Below are 25,434 nucleotides of genomic sequence, written 5' to 3' on the forward strand. Positions count from 1 at the left end.
AGGTACACCAGCAGTCCACAGGATTTGAGTGCCTTCGTGTCAGGTTGGAGGGACAAGACAGAACAGGGATTTTGATGGTGTACCACCCACTGTGCTGCCCAACAGTCTTCCTGCCTGAGCTGACCGGGGTGATCTCGACCGTCCTCTTGCCTATTAGTGCTGGGGGACTTTAATGGGTACTGCGTCCAGTTCTTGTCACCACATCTCAAAAAGAATATAGTGGAAATGGAAAAGGTGCAAAAGAGAATGACCAAAATGATTAGTGGTCTGGGGCACCTCCCTTATGAGGAAAGGCTACAGCATTTGGTGATCTTCAGTCTGGAGACAAGTCACCTGAGGGGGACATGATTGAGATGCTCTTTTCCCTCTCACACAACACCAGAACCAGGGGACATCTGCTAAAATTGAGTGTTGGGAGTGTAAGGACAGACAAAAGAAAATATTTCTTTACTCAGTATGTAATTAGTCTGTGGAATTCCTCACCACAGGATGTGGCATCTGGCCTAGATGCCTTTAAGAGGGGATAGGACAAAATAAGATTCTAATCGCAGGAGATTTCAATTCCAGGGTGGGGCATAATTCTGACATCTTTCATCAATTTTGGGACTTACCTACTGACACGATATTGCCAGAGACGTGTTTATTCGAAAGGCAATCGAAAGATAGAACAATTAATGCTGCGGGGCTGCTTCTAGCCAAATTTTGTATCACTTATGGCCTTACTTGGCTAAATGGCTTAGATGCATTGGGGGATAATGGAGAATTCACTTACATTTCATCTAGAGGTGCAAGTGTTATTAATTATATCTTGGTTCCTCCTCAACTCCTTCCCCAGATAGCAAACTTTTGTGTTGGATACCCTCAGTCTAGTGACCACCTTCCTCTGTTGGGTGCTTTAGACTATCTCCCAAATCATTATCATAACACTAACATCCAGGAGGAAGAAGGTTACCCAAACGTAACAAAAAGAGTTAAATGGGACCCAGACTCTAAGAACTCATTTTGTGCATGGATACAAGCAAAGGAAATCCCTCAATTGTCCACTGTGGATCAACCAGGGATTGTCCACTTTTTCGAGAACTTAATATCTACTCTCTTGAAAGTATTAGGTAAGATCCCCTCATCCCGAAGAGTTGAGAGTGGGCGAGATGACTCTAAGATTGATCAGATCTGCTTATCTCTGAAAACTGCCGTTCGCAGCACTTACAAAAAATTTAGGGACACTAACAGTAAAACACTTTTATGCCAATATTTTGAGCTGACTGCCCACCTGAGGGAAGCTGTCAGAGTTTCGATCCATCGTATTGTAGAAGCAAGATGATCACTGCTAATTAACGCTGTTAGATCAAAAAATACTAAGAGTTTTTGGCAAATTATATCAGGTTGTTTTCACAAAGAGTCAATTGGTACTACCGCAATCCCTGCCAAACTGTGGGAATCGCACTTTAAATCAATTTTTTTTGATGAATCCAAATCATCCTTTGCTGTTCAGGCATCCATCCCGCCAGACCTCCCAGACTGGACTGCTGTCTCAGTGGATGAGATCATTTCAATTATTAACCAGCTAAAATAGGGTAAAGCAGCTGGCCCAGATGCAATTCCCTCAGACATCTATAAAGCAGCGCCAGAGTGGTGGGCACCAATTATTGCGGAACTATTCACAAGAATCAATAAATTTGGAGTAATTCCAGAATCCTGGACCAGATCAATCTTGGTCCCTATTTTCAAAAAAGGAAATAAGAACCTTCCCTCTAGCTACAGGCCAATAAGCCTTTTGGATGTCGCAGGGAAAATGTACGCATCCCACTTATTGAAAAAACTTTCTTCCTGGATATTTGATTATAACATCATAGGTCCAGAGCAAGCAGGTTTCAGACCAAACAAGTCCACAGTCGACCACTGTGTGATACTGTCCCATTTAATTTTTAATCAGGTGACTCAAAAGAAATCTTGACTCCATGTGGCATTCCTGGATTTAAAGGCTGCCTTTGACTCTATTGATAGGGACCAGACTCTGGGAAAAACTTGAGAAGATGGGACTTGACAAAAGATTATTAGAACTAATTCGTGTCCTACACCTAAACACTTCCTGTCAAGTGAAATTATCCCCACAAGGTGACCTTTCAGCTCCAATCCTGATCAACAAGGGGGTCAAGCAGGGTTGTGTGCTGGCACCCACTTTGTTCATCCTTTTCATCAATGATTTGGCCTCCATCTTATCAAAGCTTGACTCACATTGCCCCAAACTAGGATTGGTGGACGTCCCTTTACTTTTATATGCTGACGACATGGCTCTGATCTCATGTACAAAAATAGGCTTACGGAGACTGGTCAAAGCCTGCATTGAATATCTTACAACAAACTCTTTGCAGCTAAACTATGAAAAGTCTAAAATTGTGGTATTTGGGAACTCATGGAAACCACAATCTTGGCTTTTCAGTGGAAAATTAATACAGCAGGTCAAGGAATTCCAGTACCTTGGTCTTCGATTTCATTACAAGCATTCCTGGTCCTCTCATTGATCAATGGCAATTAATTCATCCAAACCAGTGGTTCAAGCCATAACTCGCTTTTTCTTCTCCTGGGGCAACCGGTTTGCACCAGCTGCTTTGCAAGCTTTTAATGCTGAAGACATTCCACAAATTTTATATGGCATCCCAGTATGGATGCCGGCACTAAATAACACAATTGAAAGGGTTCAATCCAAATTTCTTTACAAAATTCTTGGCTTACCGCATTGCGTTCCCTACGCAGCACTCTGCCTGGAATCAGGTCAACACAGATTGGAGTTACATGCATGGTCCAGTTTTTTAAAATACTGGGCCAAAGTCTTTTTCAGGGCTGATCACGACTTGCTGCTAAAGGGGCTGTTGACTGATCCAACGTTAACCCCTTGCCTAGTACTATTTCATAAAAAAACTCAACAGATGGGCCTTGAGGTCGATCTACAAGGAGCTCCCTCTCCAGAGGTTATCATCAGACTTGTGAAAACCAGACTATATGATATAAAAAGGCAAGAGATTCTAAGTGCAGCACAGAAAAAATGTTCCCCTCTGTATTTTCATCTTAAAATTACAAGTGGTCAACAACCAAAATATCTGTCCCTCCTAGTGCACCCCCTGGAGAGAAGGGCCTTTACGTTGGCACGTTGTAACGTGACCCCCTCTAATGACTTACATGGCAGATTTAGAAATGCCTCCTGGGAAGATCGTTTATGTAGCTGCAATTTAAGTGAAGTAGAATCATCCACACACATTATGTTGCACTGTCCCAGATGTCAAGCACTAAGACAGTAATTTCTCTCTCCCTTGCTCCATGCTAAAACAGGGCATTCTGAGAAAGCTATAATTCAATTCCTTCTAGCAGGTGATGTAGAGCATACAACCCTCTCAGTTGCACAGTTCCTAAATTTGAATAATTTGAATCGAGCCAAGCTTTCTGTAACAAGTAATCACTGAGTACATTACATCTTTGGCAATATCTGCAGAGTAACTGATTGTTTTGTTTTTTAAATAATACATGTTTGTATGTAAAATGTATTGTACGTTTGTATCTGTGTGTACACGTAGGTGTATACATATATTTGTGTACTACTTAGGTTTATATTCTCTCTACGGTTTCCGTACAGAGTCTTCACCTACCAAATGTTTATGCCTAATAAAGGTTGACTTGACTTGACTTGGATAGGACAAATTTCTGGAGTCCATCATGGGTTACAAGTCATGATGTATAATGTGCAACCTCCTGATTTCAGAAGTGGACTGTGTCAGAATGCCAGATGCAAGGGAGGGCACCAGGTCTCTTTTTGTCTTGTGTGCTTCCTGAGGCATTTGGTGGGATACAGGAAGCTGGATGAGATGGGCCTATGGCTTGATCCAGCAGGGCTCTTCTTATGTTCTTATTTTCTTCTGCCTGGGAGGCAAAGGCTACAATCCTAACCTCACTTCCCTGGGAGTTGTTGGCAACCTTCAGTCTCGAAAGACTATGGTATCACACTCTGAATGGTAGTTCTGGAACAGCGTCTAGTGTGGCTGAAAAGGCCAATTCAGGAGTGACAATCCCTTCCACACTGGGAGCAAGTGCAGTCTGTCCCTGGTCTGTCTCCCTGGCTATGGGCCTTCCTTCTTTGCCTCTTTGCCTCAGTTGGCCAAGTGTCTCTTCAAACTGGGAAAGGCCATGTTGCACAGCCTGCCTCCAAGCGGGCCGCTCAGAGGCCAGGTTTTCCCATCTGTTGAGGTCCATTCCTAAGGCCTTCAGATCCCTCTTGCAGATGTCCTTGTATTGCAGCTGTGGTCTACCTGTAGGGCGCTTTTCTTGCATGAGTTCTCCATAGAGGAGATCCTTTGGGATCCGGCCATCATCCATTCTCACGACATGACCGAGCCAACGCAGGCATCTCTGTTTCAGCAGTGCATACATGCTAGGGATTCCAGCTCGTTCCAGGACTGTGTTGTTTGGAACTTTGTCCTGCCAGGTGATGCCAAGAATGCGTCGGAGGCAGCTCACGTGGAAAGCGTTCAGTTTCCTCTCCTGTTGTGAGCGAAGAGTCCATGACTCGCTGCAGTACAGAAATGTACTCAGGATGCAAGCTCTGTAGACCTGGATCTTGGTATGTTCCGTCAGCTTCTTGTTGGACTAGACTCTCTTTGTGAGTCTGGAAAACGTGGTAGCTGCTTTACCGATGGGTTTGTTTAGCTCAGTATCTAGAGAAAGAGTGTCGGAGATCGTTGAGCCAAGGTACACAAAGTCATGGACAACCTCCAGTTCGTGCGCAGAGATTGTAATGCAGGGAGGTGAGTCCACATCCTGAACCATGACCTGTGTTTTCTTCAGGCTGATTGTCAGTCCAAAATCTTGGCAGGCCTTGCTAAAACGATCCATGAGCTGCTGGAGATCTTTGGCAGAGTGGGTAGTGACAGCTGCATCGTCGGCAAAGAGGAAGTCACACAGACATTTCAGCTGGACTTTGGACTTTGCTGTCAGTCTGGAGAGGTTGAAGAGCTTTCCGTCTGATCTGTTCCGGAGATAGATGCCTTCTGTTGCAGTTCCAAAGGCATGCTTCAGCAGGACAGCGAAGAAAATCCCAAACAAGCTTGGTGCAAGAACACAGCCCTGCTTCACTCCACTTCAAATGTCAAAGGGGTCTGATGTGGAGCCATCGAAGACAACAGTGCCCTTCATGTCCTTGTGGAAAGATCTGATGATGCTGCGGAGCCTGGGTGGACATCTGATCTTGGGGAGAGTCTTGAAGAGGCCGTCCCTGCTGACCAGGTCGAAAGCCTTTGTGAGATCTATGAAGGCTATAAAGAGTGGCTGTCGTTGTTCCCTGCATTTCTCCTGCACTTGTCTAAGGGAGAATACCATATCAGTGGTGGACCTGTTGGCTCGGAATCCGCACTGCGATTCTGGATAGACGCTCTCTGCAAGTACCTGGAGCCTCTTTAGTGCAACTCGGGCAAACAGCTTTCCTACAACGCTAAGGAGAGAGATGCTGCGGTAGTTGTTGCAGTCACCCCTGTCGCCTTTGTTCTTGCACAGCGTGATGATGTTTGCATCCCTCATGTCTTGAGGTACTCCACCTTCTCTCCAGCAGAGAGAGAGGATTTCATGCAGCTCAGTGGCAATGATCTCTTTGCAGCACTTTAGGACCTCAGCAGGGATGCTGTCTTTCCCAGGTGGCTTGCCAGAGGCAAGGGAGTCCAGGGCCACGTGAAGTTCTAGGGTTGGTTCACTGTCAAGCTCCTCCAACACAGGCAGGCACTCAATGTTGTTCAGTGCTTCTTTGGTGACTACATTTTCTCTGGAATACAGCTCAGAGTAGTGCTGCACCCAGCGTTCCATCTGCTGCACCCGATCCTGGATGACCTCGCCTGCGGCAGACTTCAGAGGGGCAATTTTCTTCTGTGTTGGACCTAGGGCCTGCTTGATACCATCATAAATTCCCTTGATGTTGCCTGTGTCAACTGCTATCTGTATCTGGGAACAAAGCTGGAGCCAGTAGTCGTTAGCACATTTCCTGGCAATCTGCTGGACTTTGCTGCGAGCAGCTTGGAGGACCTGCAGGTTGCGCTCACTGGGATAGGCTTTGTATGCTGCTTGAGCTCTCCTCTTTTCCTCAATGACTAGTGTCAACTCTTCAGAGTGGGCTTCAAACCAATCTGCCGCCTTGTTGGTCTTCTTGCCAAATATGGACAAGGCGGTGTTGTAAACGGCATTCCTGAAATGTTCCCATCTGTTGGATGCGTTTGCGTCGGCCTGGCCTAGAAGAGATTCCTCAAGCTCTCGTGCAAATTCCTCCACTTTTCTCTGATCCTGGATTTTGCTGGTGTCAATGCGAGGTCTCCCTTCCTTTTTCGTGTGGTACAGTCGCTTTGTTCGCAGTTTCAATCTGCTGCACACCAGAGAGTGGTTAGTGTCGCAGGCAGCACCCTGATAACTGTGTGTGATCTTGATGCTGGGATGGCTGGAGCATCTGGTGAGAATCAGGTTGAGTTGGTGCCAGTGCTTTGATCTTGGGTGTCTCCAAGAGACTCTATGTTGGGGCTTCGTGTTGAAGAATGTGTTGCTGACACAGAGACCATGATGACAGCAAAACTCTAGCAGGCATTGGCCATTTTCGTTCATCTTCCCAGTGCCGAACTGACCTAAGCAAGTGGGCCACGAACTGTGATCAGCACCAACTCTAACATTGAAATTGCCGAGGATGAACAATGGCTCTTTTACGGGGATCTTCTTGATAGTGGTGGCCAGGTCATCGTAGAATTTGTCTTTGGCTTCTGCTGGAGACGACAGAGTAGGTGCATATGCACTGATGAGAGTGACAAGTCCTGCTGATGACTGGAGCTGCAGGGACAAAATTCTTTCACTTTCTGCAGTAGGTGGGATGATGGATTCCAGCAGGTTATTTCTGACCGCAAAGCCAACGTCACGTTCCCTGGTTTTGTTTGGTGGTTTTCCCTGCCAGAAAAATGAGAAATTTCTCTTTGACAGATCCGGAATCTGGCAGCCTAGTCTCTTGAAGGGTGACGATGTCCATCTGCAATCTGCTCAGCTCCATGTCAATTTTGCATGCGTCATCTATTTTGTTTTGCATGCGTCATCTACATTTTGTTTTGCATCTGTTTTGCATGTGTCATCTATTTCTTGCAGGTCATCAGATAAGCCAGGTGTCAATGTCCTAATGTTCCAGGTGCCCAGCTTTAGGGCGGTAGTTTTCTGTTTTCTGTTTCGTGGTGCAGAGTTGTTGATCCGCTTGTCGGTTTTCACCCCAAACCCTAAACTGCTGCTTCCCGTGTTGTGCCGACGCCGTATGGCATAGTTGGAGTGTCCTCTCCAGTGCGCGAAGCCTGGGTAAAGAAGGTATGGAGGATAGGCTGTTACCTATGCAGCAAATCCCCCCTCTCCACGTCACTGGAATGGTCCAATGGAAAGGCAGAAGCCAATACGGTTTGTTTCAGCGTCGTCGCAGGAGTTGCCAGAGCGTGACTGTGTACAGCCGCGAACTGCCTCAGGGACTCCGGCTCCTGATTTTACCTCGAGGTTGACTCCTGAAGCCTTTTCCACAACCGGATATAGCCACAAGGCAGTGGAGGTTTGAGGTCAGAGTTTCCTTCTCTTAGATGAGCTGCCTCCCCAGGCTGACGAGTCCCATCTACCTCTTGCGACGAGTCCCATCTGGTCACCTCTTGCGACAGGTACAGCCAAACCGAGGGCCTGTTCTTATCCCCAGCCCCCGGGGGATGACGCAGGCAATCCTCTGTTTGCCTTCTCCCTGCTCTCCCTCTGCAATTCCCAAATACCCACAACCCCTCTCTCCCCCTCCCCCTTTGAAATCCTCCGTTTGCACCCTCCCTGCTCTCCCTCTGGAATTCCAATACAGACAGCCAAGTGGCAGAAGTGGTACTACACGGTAAGTCAGTTGTCTGAACTGGTTCTGTTTCTCACTAATGATAGAAATGGTGCAAGGATTTGAGCAGTATGGTGTAGCAGCTTAGTTGCGAATCAGAATGACTCCAGTTTGAATCTGATATGAATTCACTAGGAGGGCTTAAGTAAGACACTCCCTCTCAGCCCCATTTGAAATATATGTAGGGTTGTTTCAGAGTTAGATCAAGCTAATACATATGATGCACTTTGCACATTTACAGCCCAATCCTGAGCTGCCCAGGGCACCCAGGCTCGGCAGCACCGAGAAAGGCTGCCGTCGGATCCTACGCCTCCCAAGCTAGCACGGGAGGCACCTCGGGCGAAGGGGACTTTCATCCTCTCCCCCCAAGTAAAGTAAGCAGCCCCGCAACAGGGATACTCACTTTACTGCTGACCAAAAGGCCGGCGGTAAGGCAAAGGCACTCATGTAGGGCGCACAGCCCTACACGAGTGCCCTGGATCCTGTGGACCAGAGCGCTGCGGACCCACCTCCCACAGGCACGCCTCCAGCCCGCCCCCTTCCCCACGTCACAACTCCCCATCATGCCTCCTCCCCGCCCTCTCTCTGCTCTCCGCTGGCCTCTCCCCTCCCCGGAACGCCTCCTCCCTGCCCCCGTCCCCGCTTGCCCCTGTCCCTGCTTACTTCCTGGGAGTAAGACCCTTAGAACACAATAGGTCTTACTTCTGAGTATACCTGGTTAGGATTGTAACCAAAGTGTGCTTCGGCAAGTGTTGAGAAGGATTATGTTCTCTCATACTTTTGGGTAGGTTTGCTTGTTTGTTTTAGAAAACAAGTCTGCAGTTGTAGTCAGTTTTTAAAACATTATTTAAATGTTTATGTCTTCCAGTTAATGCGCATAATCTCAAAGGTACACATTATTGATTGCCATTTTTTTATTTACGAACCTCTAGGTTGGGTTGGCACACAGCAGTTTCCACAGGATTGTTTAGCAGGGAATCCCCAACCACCACCTTTCTCCTCTGCCCCATCAGAGGTGGGTTGAGAGTTTCCCTGCTGCATGGTGCAGTGAGCTGTTGGTGTCCCCCATCAGGATCAACAGAGACACTGCTATCTGAAAGACACTAGAAGTGATTCTGTAGATCCAGTGATTCAGAATGTCTTCTGATTTTCCTGCTCTTTACAGTCACATGCTTCTGTGTAGATTCCACCCCTGCTTTGGTGTCTTCTTCCTTGTCGAAGTCTTCCTGTTGTTGTTTCTGGAGAACTTCTGCCTGTGTCATGTTGAGGAGCTCCTTAGCTTGCTTAATGTGGCAAAGGATGGAAATGTGCTCCTTCAACCCACTGACCTTCTCTGCCAGGTTGGGGGGGGGGGGCTTGTACTTGTCACACATTTAGTCCTAAGTTCCTGCAGACATGAACAACAGACATAGCACATATGATGTGTGTCACCACTACAGAAACCTCCCCTTTCATCTCCTGACCTTCTGATGTAGCTCTAACACATCAAGGAAACTATCACTTTCTCAGTAGCTGATTTTCTCTGATGGATGATATGCAGATGAGCTGTTCCTCCCTTGGACACCTCTGCCTGCTGGTTGCTGGTGAAAAGCATGAATGGTGTCTAAAACCCCAAGCCCCTTGACACTCGCAACAAGCTGTTCCTCTCCTCTTAATGTTATCGTTTGTTCTCTGCTTTTTAAGCTGCTAGGTTGTCCTAAGTAAAGGAAGGTGGGATAAACCTGTTTTAAAGTATATCAATATAATATTTCAGTGTAAATATACTTGCAGTAACTGCATGCCATGACATTTTTCCTTAGGAATTTTGCTTTTATTGTATCAACCTGCAATTTTGTAACGTACTCCAAAATTAACATTACTCTAAAATTGGCTTATCTTTGTAATTAAAAGACAAAATCAATTTGCAGCAACTGGGTGGGGCTGCCGCTTCACATAACCTGGCTCCTGCATGGAATCCATGAGTCTCTCTTTTTCTGGTGACTACCTTACAGCAAAAGTGAGAATTCTGTTTTACTAAAGTTTATTCCACTGATAGTAAGTGGCAATCCTTGTTTTTAGCCAGCACTTAAAAAATAATGCTAGTTAACTTCACCTTGTGCTGCAAACCTACATCAAAAAACTTGGCTGATTTCCAGAGAGGTTTTCAGCACAGCAGGTGTGAGGTTGCATGTGTGCATTGGGCACACAGAAGGTCAGGCTGCAAGTACTTGGTCTCTGGTATGCTTGAAATTCCTTGCACATTCTGTTGTATATTTATTATTCTGTCTCTTATTAGTAATCCATGTGTAGAAAATGTTAAAAGCCTTTGGGAACTAGTGTTGGGAGTCGCTCTCAGATTAGAATCTTTGATTCTCACTTCACCTGTGCCCAATCTATTGTATCCCCATAATTGTTGTATTAAGGGGCAATTTCAATTAACCAGCTGAAAGGAGAGAAGCTGTTTCCTGGCAGTACATTAGACATCTGTACAGTAAAGCAGTTTCTAATTTGCAGCCTATTCAAGCAAGCATGACTATTTCTAGCCAATGGTTGAATATTTCCATATTTTTTTTTATAACAGGGAAGATGGTTGGGTGAAAAAATCCCTCTTTCTCTGGGAGAGTAAGGGGGCATTCTGAACTGTGTGGTGTATACCCCTTGCACTCATCAAGGCAGGGTTGGACTTGCTTGAAGGTTTGCTCCTCCTCCTGTGGGAGAGCATCCCCAGTCCAGCTCTGCCTCTCTAAAGGACTGGTCATGTCTTGCGAGCTCCGTAGAGCTCAGTGTTTTACTCCAACTTCTTCTTTCCTCCTTCTCTTGTTCCTTTCCTGGCTGCCTCCTGACTCTCCCTCACCCTCCTGCTCCCACCTGGCCTCCCTCAAATGCCTCCCCTACATTCTCCTACCCATTTCCTTGTCTTAGGTAAGAGAAGGACTAGAGTCTCTTGTTCCCTGAGGAGGTTTTCTGGCTCCCCCAGTACAGCGTTTCTGTAACTGGGGGGCCTTTTCCAGAAGCTGTGAAGCAGCAGCGGCAGCAAAGGAAAGGCCAACCTTGATTTGAGCAAGGCCTTTTATAGGCCATGAGCTATCACAGGACCTTCATTCATTCATATAAGCTCCATCTGTAATATATTCATTTCTGTAAATTTATGCAACTTTATTCAAATTTTAAATGTAAATTAATTCTTTTTTTCCCGACCCCTAACACAGTGTCAGAGAGATAATGTGGCCCTCCTGCCAAAATGTTTGGACACCTCTGATACAGAAGAAGAGCAAGTCCAAAAAATGGACAGACTCTTCCCCATGGATCTGTCCCCTAGAATGATAGGAAAAGCCATCCAGTCCCTAAATCTGGCTCAGTACAGTAGCCCAATCTCTGGAGAAGGCACAAATAAGCCAGTCAGTGCAAAGCACTTTTTCCCACAAGAGCTGACCAAGCCCGAGGTTATTCCCTTCCAGGGACCTTCCTACATGTCCTTGACACGGAATGGGGCAACCTAATCCAGCATAAGCAGTCTTCTTGGCCTATAGATAAACTGTACTCCTTATGGGACAAAGTGCTTCAATCCCTCAAGATCCCAGCAGTGATGCACTATCCCAGTAGTAGCCGCCCTATCCTCCACCACAGTTCTCCCCTCAGAAGGGGAAGGGAGGACCCAAAGACAACTGCAACAAACAAGTTGACTCCTCACTAAAGAAAAACTTGGAGGTCAACTCCCATGCCCTGAGGATGGCAGCTACCAATTCCATCATGTCCAGAGCTGCCTTCTTGAGGGAGAGGAACTGGCATTCTCTGAACCAGATCTGTCTGAAAAAGCCAGTCAGTCAGTCAAAGTTTAATTGTGATAACCATAGGTCGTTACAATAAAAGATCAGTAAATTGCGAAATATCCATAAGCTTAAAAGGGAGAATAATTATAAACATCATACAGGCCAAACCAAATAATAAAAGATATAAAAACATAAAATAGACCGCAATATCAAAAACCATTTAAAAGAGCTCACTGCTTAGCTCAGAATTAGGTAAAATTAGCTAAAATAAAAACCAAATCTGATTCCATAGAAATAAGGTGACCCCTGACATAATCAGCTCTGTGGAATAGATTAATTTCCCATAAGAACAATTACTATACTGCACAAGATTGTACATAATTTGTACGAATTTTCAATGCTGCAAGAGCAAAATTAGCCACTTTCAAAGTGATCCCCATGTCAGCATCTATTAAAAGGCAGCAGATCTGAGCTATAGTAGGTCTGTCCTGTAACAAGGGGATTAAAGTGGACAAGAATTTAGATCTTGGGGCTTCATAAAGAGGGCAAGTTAATAAGTAATGGGAGATGTCCTCAACCTCATCTGCACCACAGACACAAAGTCTTAAGTCATATGGGATGTTCTCATATCTCCCTACTAAGACAGCCGATTGCATACATTGAAATCGCAATGCAGTGAAAGCCTTTCGTAGAGGGAGCGAAGTTAAATTAGTTAAATATTTTTCTGCTCCAAAAGTTGATTTATATAAGAAAGGGAGGGGGGAAAAGGTAAATTAAGAATATTACATAGATCCTTTTTCTTAAAAAAAAGCTGAATTTTATTCTTAATTAAAATCTTGATCTTATTAGAGGCAAAAGTGGGTAAAAGATTCATATCTATTTCATAAGATTCCAAGATGGGCTTTATCAAAGATAACCAAGATTTGCGAGAAGGAATTGTGAGCTGTTCTTTGAAGCAGATTTTGGGTAAGGAAGAATCATCCATGGAGACAAGTTTATAACAATACAAAGCCAGAGCAATATGGCAAGAGGCCTCAATCTGAATCAGGCCTACCTCAGATCTAAGTAAAGAAGAGGATGTCGAATGAGGAACTCTGAGGAGAAAACGAATAAAGGAGTTTTGAAGTGTCTCTTGACTGAGCAAATTCGCATGACCCCATATTTCAGCACCATAAATTAATTGGGGTATTATTTTCCTAGCAAATACTTCTGTCGCAGGGGTCACCAAATTACCCCCTTTCGATCTTACAAAGTGCTTAAGTTGTTGTAATGAATGCACTGCTTTCAGTTTAGAGGCATTCAGATGTGGAGTCCAAGACTGTTGGGCATTAAAACAAACCCCAAGATACTTAAAGACTCTAGTTTGTTCAATTTGAGTATGATCAAGCCTCCATATATGCTTCTTTTTGGTTGAACCAAAGAGAACTACTTTGGTTTTACTATGATTTATAGTTAACTTTTCATGTGTGCAGAAGACACTCAATTTAGCGAGTATTCTGCGCATGCCAATAGAGGAAATAGAAAATAGGGCAATATCATCAGCATAGAGGAGGATGGATAATTTGGTGTCCCCTATAGATGGTGGAAAAATAGCAGGATCTTGGAATTCACCAATAATGTTATTAATGTAGAAATTAAATGAAAAGGGTGCTAATAAACAACCTTGTCTAACTCCCCTCACTGTCGAAATCTTCTCTGAAAGATGACCATTAGCTCCAAATCTAACTCTCATAGTAGAGTTAGAATAAATTTTCTGAATTAGGAATAGAAGCCTCCTGTCAATATTGGTGGCATATAATTTCTTCCATAACAAGGCCCTGTCTATGGAATCAAATGCCGAGCTGAAGTCGACAAAAACAACATATAATCTTTTACTCCCGATCTGTGTATATTTATGAATCAGATGCTGGAGGATGAAACAATGATCAGTCGTAGATTTTCCCTTTCTAAAGCCCGCCTGCTCTTCACCAATGATCTTATTTTCAGATGCCCAACTCTCCAATTTAGAGAGCAAATATTTGGTATATAATTTTGAAGCCACACTGAGTAGGCTAATTGGCCTATAGTTTTTAGGATCCGCTCTGGATCCCTTCTTATGAATGGGAACGACAACACTGTCACCCCAGCCCAAGGGTAATTCTCCAGTACGATTTATAAAGGTGAATAATTTAGAGAGAATTACACTCCACCAGTCGGTATTCTGTTTAAATAACTCTCCTGGAAGCATATCTAAACCTGGGGCTTTATTATTAGGTAGTGATGAAATAAGTTCTTTTATTTCCTCCGAATTAATAGGATCCCACTGCAGGATATAATAGGGAGGAAATAGAACCTGATCACTATAAGGGGTAACAATATTCCCATTTAAGCTATTACCAAAAATGTCAGAAAAGTGATCATGCCACTGAGTTGCAGTTATCTGGTTATCCAGAGAACCACAATATGTCTGAAAAAGCAAAAAGCTGTCTCAGAAAGATCTCCCTTGCAGCAGCCTTCATGGCAGATTCATCATCAGCTCAATACCAGGGCACTGGTGTCAAACATGGCCACAAGGCAGAATGCCGGGCTGCATCATTGGTATGGAGACTCAGGTTCCCAGACCAGACTGTTAGGGGTTCCTTTTCAGGGCAACAAACTCTTTGTTATATAGTTCCCCTTCTTATAGAGAACGGGGACAAGAGAAAAGTCCTACCATCAGGGAAGAAAGAGTCCAACACAAATAAGACATCATTCTTTTGTTCCTTCAAACTCAGTATCCCGCCTTCGAGACATGGTATTTACATCACAGAATACCTCTCATGGACTATTAACACCAGCATGTTGATAAAAAAGGCACAAAAGCGGCTATATTTTCTGAGGAGGCTTGGGAGGTTAAATTTGTCACAGCAGCTGCTTGTGTCTTACTATCGTTGCACCATTGAGAGCGTCCTAACCTATGATATCTTGGTGTGGTACGGAAATTGCTCTGCAGGGGACAAAAAAGCTCTGCAGAGAATTATTAAGATCGTGCAGCACATCATCAACCTTCATCTACCAGCTTTGGAGGACATCTATACATCTCGCTGTCTGCAGAAGTCACATAGTATTCTGAGAGACCCCTTCCATCCGGCTCATAAGTTCTTTGAACTGTTGCCTTCGGGTAGACGATACAGAACTATTAGAGCAGGCACCAGTTTTTACCCCACAGCCATAATTACTTTGAATAAGGCGATATAGTTGTTACCATGCTCCTGGGCATTATGGTCTGTTATACTGTTTTTATATTATGATATATGTTGTATAGAATGTGTGGGTGAGTGTGTAGAGTGTGATTGTTGGAATCGTAGTATATATTTATGATTGTATCTCAAAGGTGCATAAATTTCGTTGTGCTGTAGCACAATGACAAAAAGTTACTACTACTACTACTAAGTCCAAGGGCAGACGGAACAAGCCCTAACCATTCCACAAAAGTAGCAACTCAAACAATTTGAGACCCATCAATCCTAAACCATCCAAGGACCATCGTCGGGCATGATGCCAGACCAGGAGATGCCCCTTGTCCTATTGGACGGCACCTCCTTGGCTTTGCGAACTCTTGGTGGGCTACTACCTCCAACGCCTGGGTGATCTAGTTAGTTTCCCAAGGCTATGCCGTGGAGTTCAAGAAGATTCCTCGCAACAGATTCTGGCAGGTCCCAGCATCCAGGGATCCTCAAAAGCACCTACAGAAGTTACAAGCCACTCAACATCTACTGGAGATCCAAGCAGTTGAGCCCATTCCCAATAGCCAGAGGGGCAAGGGAGTGTACTCTGTATTCTTCCTTGTCCCAAAGAAAAATGACAACATGATAGTGATACTCGATTTGAAGTGGCTCAATCTCTTCCTAAAAAAGAGGAAGTTCAAAATGGAGTCCTGTTGGTCCATCATGACAGTGCTAGAGCAGAACTTCTTCATAGTGTACACAGACCTTTCCAAAGCATACCTGCATGTGCCAATCCTGCCCAGTCACCACAAGTTCCTCAGGTTTTGCTATCAGTGCCATTACCAGTACTGAGCCCATCCTTTTGAGCTGATAGCAGCTCCACAGGTCTTCACCAAGATCTTCTCTGAGACAGCAGGGGATCTCTCTTTTCCCATACCTGGACTGATCAAGGCCCTGTCCAGCCAATGATAGATCTACACACCACAATGGACTGCCTACGAAGAAATGGCTTCATGATCAACAAGAAGAAAAGCTCCTTGAACTCTGAGCAGATACTGGACTTGAACACCTGGGCCTTTATGTAGATACAGCAGCCTTCTGAATCTCATTGTCCTCTGACAGACAGAAGAATTTGGAGAATCTTTTATGTTCTACCTGCAGTGCAGTCACATTGTACCTGATGGAGCTGGTCAGTCTGCAAGGAATTATAGTCTCATGTCAGGACATTGTAGCTCAATCCCAATTCCATCTAAGACCATTACAGTCCATGCTGTTCCCCTCCCTTCACCTTATTGAGATGAGAAGGCATTTTCCAATCAAAGTGACTCCAGCCCTCAAGGAATGCTTGAGCTGGTGGCTGACTTGGGGAGACTGTTTTGGGGCATAAGCCTGGGGACCCCCCCCCCACTCAAACCATCGTCACAATGAACGCCAGCCTCCTGGTGTGGGGGGCACATGCCCAGAACCCCATGATACCAAGGGACTAGGAACCTGGAAGAGAGGAAGCACAATGTTAACTGGCTGGCGCTACAAGCCATCTGTCTAGCCCTGCTTCATTTTCATTCACTAATCCAGGGCTCACATGTTTTAGTCAGAGTGAACAACATGACCACCAAGACTTATATCAACTGTCAGAAAGGTACCAGTTCCAGAAACCAGATGCACGAGGCTGAGTCCCTCCTTTCCTTGGTGGAACACAATCTAGCCTCCCTAAAGGCGGAACATCTAACCGGAACTGCCAAGCGGTTTGGCTCAGCAGGCAAGCCCTTAGCAAAGCAGAGTGGCAATTACACCCTGAGCTCTTCATGGAGATCTCTCTCAGATTTGGCAGACCAGTCCTGGACCTCTTCGCCTCAAGGGGCAATGCGCAAACTCCAAGGTTCTACTCAAGAGTAGACTATCCAGCAGCAGAGAGGGTGGCCTCTCTTCAAGTCCTATGACCGGAGGGACTTCTGTATATCTTCCCGCCCATTTCCCTGTTTGCCACTCATTCTCAAAAAGATCAGAAGGCTGCCAATCCATCCCAAACCGAAAATGTTTTTCCTGATAGTCTGTCATTTGAAAGGGAGGAATTAGCCAAGTATGGTTGTCCTGGGGACCCTGATGGCCTCCAGGCAGGACTCTACAAACAGGGTCTATAGGTCCAGCTGGAAAAGGTTTGTCTATTAGTGCACAGAAAGAGGGGTGGTGGGGACAAAGCCCAAGACCAAGCATATCTTGGAGTTCCTCCAGGATGGGTTAGACAAGGGACTAATACCCTAAGGAGGCCAGTGACAGCACTCAGTAGTACCTTGGGGACAGGGCTGGGTAGAAGCATTTCTTCACACGTTTCAGAAAGGGAGCGAAACTGCCCCCCCGTCCATAGTTTCCCACCTGGGTAAGGTTCTCTTTGCTTTGATGATGCTCCCGTTTGAGCCCATATCCAAAGCGCCTCTGAAGGAGCTGACCTTGAAGAGGCTGTTCCTGGTCATTCCCTCAAGCCAGGCAAGTCTCAGAACTTGGGGCTCTGTCTGTGAACCTTTTGTGTTATCCATCAGGACAAGGTTGTCCTCAGACTGGACCCCTCCTTTGTGCTGAAGGTAAACACCCTTTTCCACAGAGCAGCTGTTTTGCCTTCCTTTTGCACAAATCTCCAAGGAAATAGCCTGGCACACACTGGACATCCATAGAGTCCTGCTATACTATACGGAACTCACCAAAGAGATTAGAAAAAACAGATTCTCTCTTTGTTTCAGTGGGGATCCTGGAATACTCCACTAGGGGAGCAGCAGCAGCTGCTGCTTTCAAGGGGTTGGCCTTCCTGGCTGACATCTGCAAGGTGGCCACCTGGGCCTCTCCCAATACTTTTGTTAAGCATTACAAGATAGATCTGGCAGCCTCCGCAGAGGCCTCCTTCGGGAGGAATGTCGTACCGAAGGTAGTCACTCAGTGAATGGCGTCGTTTCTTTCCAACCCTTCTTGATATGTCACTCTGGCATATCCCACACAGTTCAGAATGCCCCCTTACTCTTCCAGAAAATATTAGAATTCTTTATCTGGGAATATCCTGTTCTTGAAAGAGGAAAGGGGCATTCTGCCCCACCTCAGATGGCACGTTATTCGTTCTCTCTAATGGTCATTAAGCAGGGGTGATCGTTAGGGTCCTTTGTGGCCAGATTCTCCAAACCTCCCTCAGTTTTTCCATGGAGATCTTAGAGGGACTCCCCTGATATATGTTTCTATCTGTTCAGTTGTCTTGTTTTTCTCAGCCAGTTATCTGTTCTTCCCATTCCTTGTAGAATGTAGCAACACCTTGATGGTGAAAGACATTGGGGGGGGGGGGATCTCTTCCTCTGCTCTTCAGTTCCAGACTGGGGTTGGGATGCTCTTTCCCAAGAGGAGGAGCAAATCTTCAAGCAAGTCTGACCCTGTCTCAATGAGTGGGAGGGTCATACGCCACACAATTCAGAATTCCATTTTTTCCCATCTCTCTCTCTCTCTCTCTCTCTTTCTGTACATGATTTCACATGAAACTATAGCACCTGAACTGAATCTACGTTGATAAATGGCAGCTTGATAATCTGCAGTCAGATTAAATGCTTCTCAACGTGTGTAGCAACTCAGCTGATCACTCAAACAGCAGATTAAAAAGAAAGAAAAAACTGAATAAGTACCCTAAGAATATTGCCTTTGTGTCAGAAATGTGCCGTCATGCTTTTAAAATGATAAAAAATTGCAATCGATCCTTACAACTGTTGTGTTCATCTTTATTGATCAGACGCAAGAAAGATAAATCACTGCCCAAATAAGATTATTGTAAATGTTAGCATCAGAGGAGACTGTTGGTTGATAGAGGACTGTTCATCATCTCAAATGGTGACCTGTCCGTGTGTGCAGTGTCGTCCGTCTGCTTGTCTAATCACATCCCTATTGATTTTAACTGTATCTGAGGAACCTGAATGTGACTGTCATTGGACAAGCAAGATTGCTAAATGCAAAAGGGGTCAGCGGTGTGAAGAGGATTTCATTTTCATTTTCTTATCGGCCAACAATGATTTATTAAAAAATAAACTACCCCCAAAGTCATGTGTCCAGAACTCCAGTCTGCAGACAAATGAATTATTAGGCCTGGGTTACAGGAGCAAACTGCGAGTTGAAAGACCACCATGGACCCTCTAACCTTGTGTCCCTTTTTGATTGTGGTATCTGTTACACAATTTATTATAATTTGTGTAAAAGGTGCAAGGTCTGAAACACAATTTTACTCATTTTCTTAGCTTAATGCTTTTTCCAATGATTTTTGTAGATCCCAAACTTCTGGGAAAGCATAAGACACAGGCTCAGATGATTAAATGCCTACCATTTATACCTTCGTAAATGGAACTTCTCCTTTCAGTTACCATTGAAATGAGTTTGATCACATCTTAGACTCCACAGTAAATGAAACCTTGTCTGATGTTGCCTGTCTTCTAGTCTGATTCCACACAGGTCGACAGATTGTTTTGTTGTGGGCTTTTTGTTCCTTCACATAAAGACCATTCTGATACAGTAAACAGAAGGCCTTTGTCACTGTTTGCATGAGGCAGAAGCTCCTCAAAGATGAGATCTTCAGCCCACGAAGAGCTGGATTACATATTAGGTAGACCATGGCAATGCCAGTGAAAATAGCATCCATATTGTGAATCTGCTCCTTCCCTGCTATAACATCTAGCAGTAGTCATCACCTGTCACAGTGTCATTTGACATTTTGAGTTCCCCACCCACAATGTTAGCAGCCTCACATGTTTCTAGGCTTCGCTACATGGCTTGCTACACAGCTCATGGCTGTGACTTTTGGGAATTTTCCACCTCATCCTGTGGAGAGGTTCTGCATGCAGATTCTTCCTCCCTTGCTTTTTCCACTGCTGGAATTCTGGGTTGGAGGTAGAGAGATGGGTCTAGAATGCTTGCAGCATGGGGAACTTCTGAAGTAGAAGATTGCTGCAAGGATTCCAAATACCTCCACCTGCTCACCCCTTCTCTGTTAGAAACTGGTCTCCCCTAACTCTGTTTTGTAATGGAGAAGCAGCAACTGAAGATGCAAGACATGAGGTAGAGGCCTTAAATGTTTTAATGTGACCATTCTGAAACTGCAAGCTGGCATGGATCCTTTCAGACGCACAGACAAATTGGGAGAATCTGTAAAATTCCCTTTCTGCCATCTCTCCAAGAGTGACTCAATTGGGCCAGTCAAAACATTCTGCTTCAATTTTCAATATTTTTTGCCCTTGAAACTTAGGAAGAGGTGACTTGTTAGGAGAAGAGTTGCATACTTGCCAGCAGATATATGTATTTGGGGTGGACTGACACTGGGAAAGAAAATTGTCTTCCATAACTTCTGAATGGAAGGGTACTTTCGTGGAGTGAGAGTCTGTACTGACTTGCAGTCAAATCCTGGCTACCGCTACATCCTATGCACATCAGGCAGCCCCCGGCATCTCTTTTGGGGAAGGAGACATTCGTCCCCACAATGGGGCTACTGAAGTCTGCACTGGCTATTTCGCCAGCATAGAGTTTAGAGTCTTCATGTTCTGGCTCTGGCAGAGCTGCTCTGTCAGTCCTGCCCCAGTTCCTCTCCATGGCCCACCCTGCCCATTCTCCCCACCCCAGAACATCTCCCCCTGCCCTGACGAACCTCTCTGCCAACCGGAGCTCTTCACTTGTTCTGGGTGGTGTGTGGTGGGCTTCCGGCTTGCACTGGGTTCAGCATGAACTGGTGCTGAGCCGGCGACAGTGCTGTGCTGAGTGTCACAGGTGTGCCTTAAGGCACATTTGGGACACTCAGCGCCAGAGTAGGGCCAGTGCTGTGGCTGTCCAGTCCACTTTGGCTGTGTGTTGAGTGGCAAGTACACGCTACATGATTGTATTTGTGACATATGCATTTAACTATTTGACTAATGAGTTAATCCTAAGTGTGCCTTGGGCCGGCCCAGGAGGGTTGCAAACCTGCCATAAAGCATGTTTGTGCCTCCTCAAGAGTCAGCTGGGCCAGTGCAGGGAGCTGAATTCTGCGCCAACTCTGATGAGCTTGGCCGATGCAAGGGTCTGGGGTGGGTGAGGAGGTGACGGGAGGGAGGCATTCCAGGCAAGGAAGGGTGGGTGGGCAGGGACCGGGAGGCGGGGCTTGGACCCAGCTGGAGACCCATTGAGGCTGCTGTGGCTTACCTGGGGGTAAGAGTTTCCCCTTACCTCTAGCTGAGCCACTTCGGGTCCCTATCTTGTGCTGGATACAGCGCAGGCCTCCCAGTCTGCCTGTTCCAGTGCAAGATAGAATTGCGTTGTAATTGTACTAGTCCGTCTCTGAACCAATTAAGGGTGATTTTGTCGTTTGCTAATCCTGCAGTTCTCAAACGGTGAGTCATAGTCCACCAGTGGATAGCAACCTGATTTTTGGTGGGTTGTGAAACTGGCAAGCTAATAGCTGACAAGGAAAATGTATTGAGCCCTATGGAAAGTGAAACCACACGTGATTTGCCACACATGTATATTTACTCATGAATGGGTGACTGTGCCTCACTCTTATCAAAGTCCAGAATTCAAAGGGGAATTCAATGCCACTAGAATAGTCCCGATCCTATGAACATGGAGCTCAACAAACACTCCAGAAGGTGATGCCTCCCATCATAGTTAAAAGGATAAAAACAGAAGCTTGAGTGGCTGGTAAAGTGAAACTTGTAAAGCTATCTGGGTCCCAATAAAGCAACAGTTTTCAACCACTGTGCTGTGGCACATTGGTGTGCTGTGACTGGTCTGCAGATGTGCCATGGGAGTTTGTGATGTTCCTTGCCCATTTTAGAGGGCATGAGATGAAAAAGATGGAAAATCATTAGGACAGAGTGTGAAGTGCATCCCAAAGCTTAAACATTTGGGAACCACTGGCTAATCAGTTTTCACAGTGGTGTTTAGCTCAAGTTGCTGCTTTCACCAGAGGTTCTATAACAGTGGTTTTCAGCCACTGTGCTGTGGCACACTGGTGTTCTGTGGAGGCAGAGGAGACAGGCAGTAGCCACATGCATGAGAGAAGTGGCTGCTTTGACCCTCACGTGGCAGTCGAAGAAAAAGGAGCAGCCAGCGAAGGGGCTGGTCACAGCTGCTTTGCATCTCCTGCTGTCCCTTACTCCTGCTGCTGAGCAAGACTAAGGCTGCAACCCAATCCTCATTAACCTGGGGAGTAAGCCCCATTGACTATTATGGGGCTTACTTTTGAGTAGACATGCATAGGGTTGGGTATTGAGGTGGTTGTTGCATGCCCCGTGTGCTGATTGGGCAACCAGAGGAGCCTGGAGCAGGTCCGGGCGGAGTGAGTGATATGAGGGAGCCAGGAGCAGGCAAGCAGGGAGGAAGCGAGAGAGTCTGCTAAGGCCACCAGCCTAAGAATTGGTTGGCTAAATGGGTCCTTGAAAGTCCCTTTTCCTTGCCACAGTTTGCCTGCAATGCTGCGACCCTCCCTGCTTTGCCTTTTAGAGGAAGGGTGTCTACAATCCTATCTGCATTTACCCGGGAGTAAGCCCCACTTACTATAATGGGGCTTACTTCTGAGTAGACATGGATAGGATTGAACTTTTGATCACACTCTTTTTTTCCCAAATACAGGAGCAGGCATTTGGCACTTCTCTTCTCCCCTACCCCTCTCCCTCCCACAAGTACATTTCCCCACCCCAAATCTCATAATCGCAGTTAGCACCTCTCTTACTGTCCCTCCCCTCACTCGTCCCCACCTTCCACAGGTCCAGAATCACTTGCCTCACATTCTTTCTCTCCCACCCCCCACTCCAGCTGAATCCTGCAGTTGTTTCAGTCATGTCTCTTCAATGCCCCTCACCTCACTTGTCTCCATTATTTGCTAAATCTGACCTCTCTTTGCCAACACTTTCTGGCATAACACTTTAATAACAACTTGATTACCCTACTTCAAAACATTTTCCTCCTTTCCAGAATCACATATACTTTCCTCTCCAAGCTTCTTTTGAGTTTTTGTCATGTAATGACTTAATTGTATTAATTATATTAATTAAAAATTAATTGTAATGTAGTAATTTAATGTAAGTAAAAAACTGGTAGTGTGCCTTGACCATTTTAGTGCCTTGTCAGTGTGTTGTGAGCTGAAAAATGTTGAAAATGGCTGTTCTAGAAGATTGACCATTGACCATAGTCTGTGTATAGCTCAGCAGCACCACTAGGGTAGCGGCACCCAGGGCAAAGACGATGTCATCATGTCAAGTGACATTACTCCATCAATTCCAGGTCCCTCACCATCATTTTCCCTTCCCTTCCAGATAATACAATAGTATAGTAGCCACTCCTGCAGGATCAAACAACAGTCAAAAATACCAGGTGCCTAAAAACAGCCTCAGCAAAGAAACTGCCATCATTTTGGCTAGCAATCCCTCCCAAGTCCATCTCCCTCATAGGCAAGAGTCACCAAACATGGCCCCAGCAAGGCCACTCTTGCACCCCAACCCCATGGTTTGCACTCCAAATCCCTTGCCTGACTACTGCACTCTGTCCCTGCAGTCACTGCTTCCACCGCCACCACCAGTGGCAGTAGCCTGTTGAGTCCCTCTGTGTCCTTGGAGCTGCTGGGTGGGAACTCCATTTATTCACTCTGTTGCTCCAAAATCTCCTCCACACAAGCCCCTCCTTGATCTCCTACTCCCTCCTCTTTTCCCACTCACCCTGATCCAGCTCTGGGAGGGAGGACTTATGAACTACAGCTGACCAGCATCTTCCCCGCCTTTCCCAGCAAGGGTAGGCTAGAACGTGCTTCCCCAACAATGCTGGGGTTCCTGCTGGTGCTCTGTTTCTCTTGCCTGCATTGGCTGCAGTGGTGGTGGTGGTGCACTCCAATCCCTGCAGCTACCGCTTCAAGCTCCATCAGCAGTAGCAACAGTAACCTGATCACCCTTCCCCACCCATGTCCTTGGGGCCACTGGGTGAGAATTGCAGCGTTGTCACTGCTACAGAGCCCCAGCCAGCACTGCAACGCTGTGAATGCTGGACTTGCCGGCATTCATGGCTGCCGTCATCAGGGCTTGAACTACCAGCATTGGCCTTATCACCTGCCCCTTGCTCCACATCTTCAGGTGCATGATGGTGGGGGAAAGGGGTGCCAGCTGCTTTGCCTGCATGCTGCTCCTAGCCATGATAACCTTCATTGCACCTCGTGCTGACCAAGGGTGTTATCTATAGCAAGCCCGCCGAGAGGCCTCTTGTGTGGGAGAAGGAATTCAGGGGCAGACACTTAGCAGATCTCAGTGAGCATTGTGGCCACGTGGCACCCCCTTCTGGCCTGGTACCCAGGAGGAACCACTCCTTGCCCCCAGCTTGCTATGCCACTGGTATAGCTTTCAGGGTGAACTTAGGAGGTATTCAGACTTGTGCTCTAACTTTCCTCTGTGTTACAATGAATGTAATCTTTTTCTCTCATAAGACTTCTGTGTGACAGATGTTTTGAACAACCCATGATGGAAACAGTACATTAATTTTAGGAACTTGCCACAAATGTTTGTGTGGATTAGGACCTTGAGTGTTGCCAGAGAAAAGTGAATTACATGTCACATCAGACCAAGAAATGTGTATGTGCTATAGCAAGAGTGAGTAGCTATACCAACAATGTTGCATGACACCTTAACAATGGTCTGTGCGGTGAAATAAGCACAAAATACTGTGATCATTTGCTCTTCCATTGGTTGGTTGAGGAGTTGTGATGTCAAAGCGCAGATCAAGACTGAGGCAAAGAAGAAGGTGTGAGACCTGAGTGTCATTGATTTTGGAGGCCAAGAAAGAGCCTGTATGCAGGGGCTGGAAGAGGCAGGAAGCAGAGGGCTTAGCAAGGGAAGAAGGGGCCAAAGGGAAAAGGTAAGTGGCAGAAGGCTAAAATAGGCTGCAATTTTGTACACACATACCTGACAGTAAGCTATAATGCTTACTTCTGTATAGACATGCATAGGATTGAGCTGATAAATGTGAGGACCTAAGAATTTCCTACTTGCTGGTCCAGAATTAGTTACAATAAACTTTTCTGAAAATTCTGTTTTGAACTTCTGAGATGTACTTGACATGAAAGCAAGTGTGACTGTGGTTGTGTCTTTGTAGCTTCAAGAATGAGTAAATTCTCCCCTTAAAGTGTATATATTTTTTTAAATCATTTTGTATGTGCTTATTGAATCATTTTGTACTTTTTTCCTCCATTTCCAGAGTGCCCAGTTCTACAAAGTCACCACAGAGCAGTACCAGAAAGCTGTTGATGAGGTTGATGCCAGATTCAAGTAAGACCTCTCTTATGTTGCTTTTGTAGACCATGAATCTTGTTTTGCTTTTGTTCATGTAAAAGCAGCATGAAATTTTTTTCCTCTACAGAAATAAAATAAGTTGTAGTTATTGGTACTAAAAGGAAAGGTTTTCATAGAATTGGAAGGGACTTAAAAGGTTATCTAGTCCAAACCCCTGCCTTTAGCAGGAAATCCTCCTAGAGCATCTCCAACAGGTGCTTGTTGAGCCTCTGCTTGAAGATCTCCATTGAGGGAGGGAAAGATTTCCACCACCTCCTTGGCAATCTGTTCCACTGCTGAACTGC

General features: G+C 45.6%; 1 protein-coding gene across 1 annotated transcript in view; it reads left to right on the forward strand.

Annotated features, from left to right (window-relative positions):
• The window catches only part of CHCHD3 (coiled-coil-helix-coiled-coil-helix domain containing 3), a 299,145-nt gene that overhangs the window by 198,953 nt on the left and 74,758 nt on the right, over positions 1 to 25,434 (forward strand). The window contains exon 6 of the mRNA XM_066634407.1: positions 25,056 to 25,126. Coding sequence (XP_066490504.1) covers positions 25,056 to 25,126 — 71 coding nt within the window. The remainder of the gene's footprint in view (positions 1 to 25,055; positions 25,127 to 25,434) is intronic.

Source organism: Tiliqua scincoides, chromosome 7 (genome assembly GCF_035046505.1).
Source record: "Tiliqua scincoides isolate rTilSci1 chromosome 7, rTilSci1.hap2, whole genome shotgun sequence".
In the NCBI taxonomy this organism is placed as follows: domain Eukaryota; kingdom Metazoa; phylum Chordata; class Lepidosauria; order Squamata; family Scincidae; genus Tiliqua; species Tiliqua scincoides.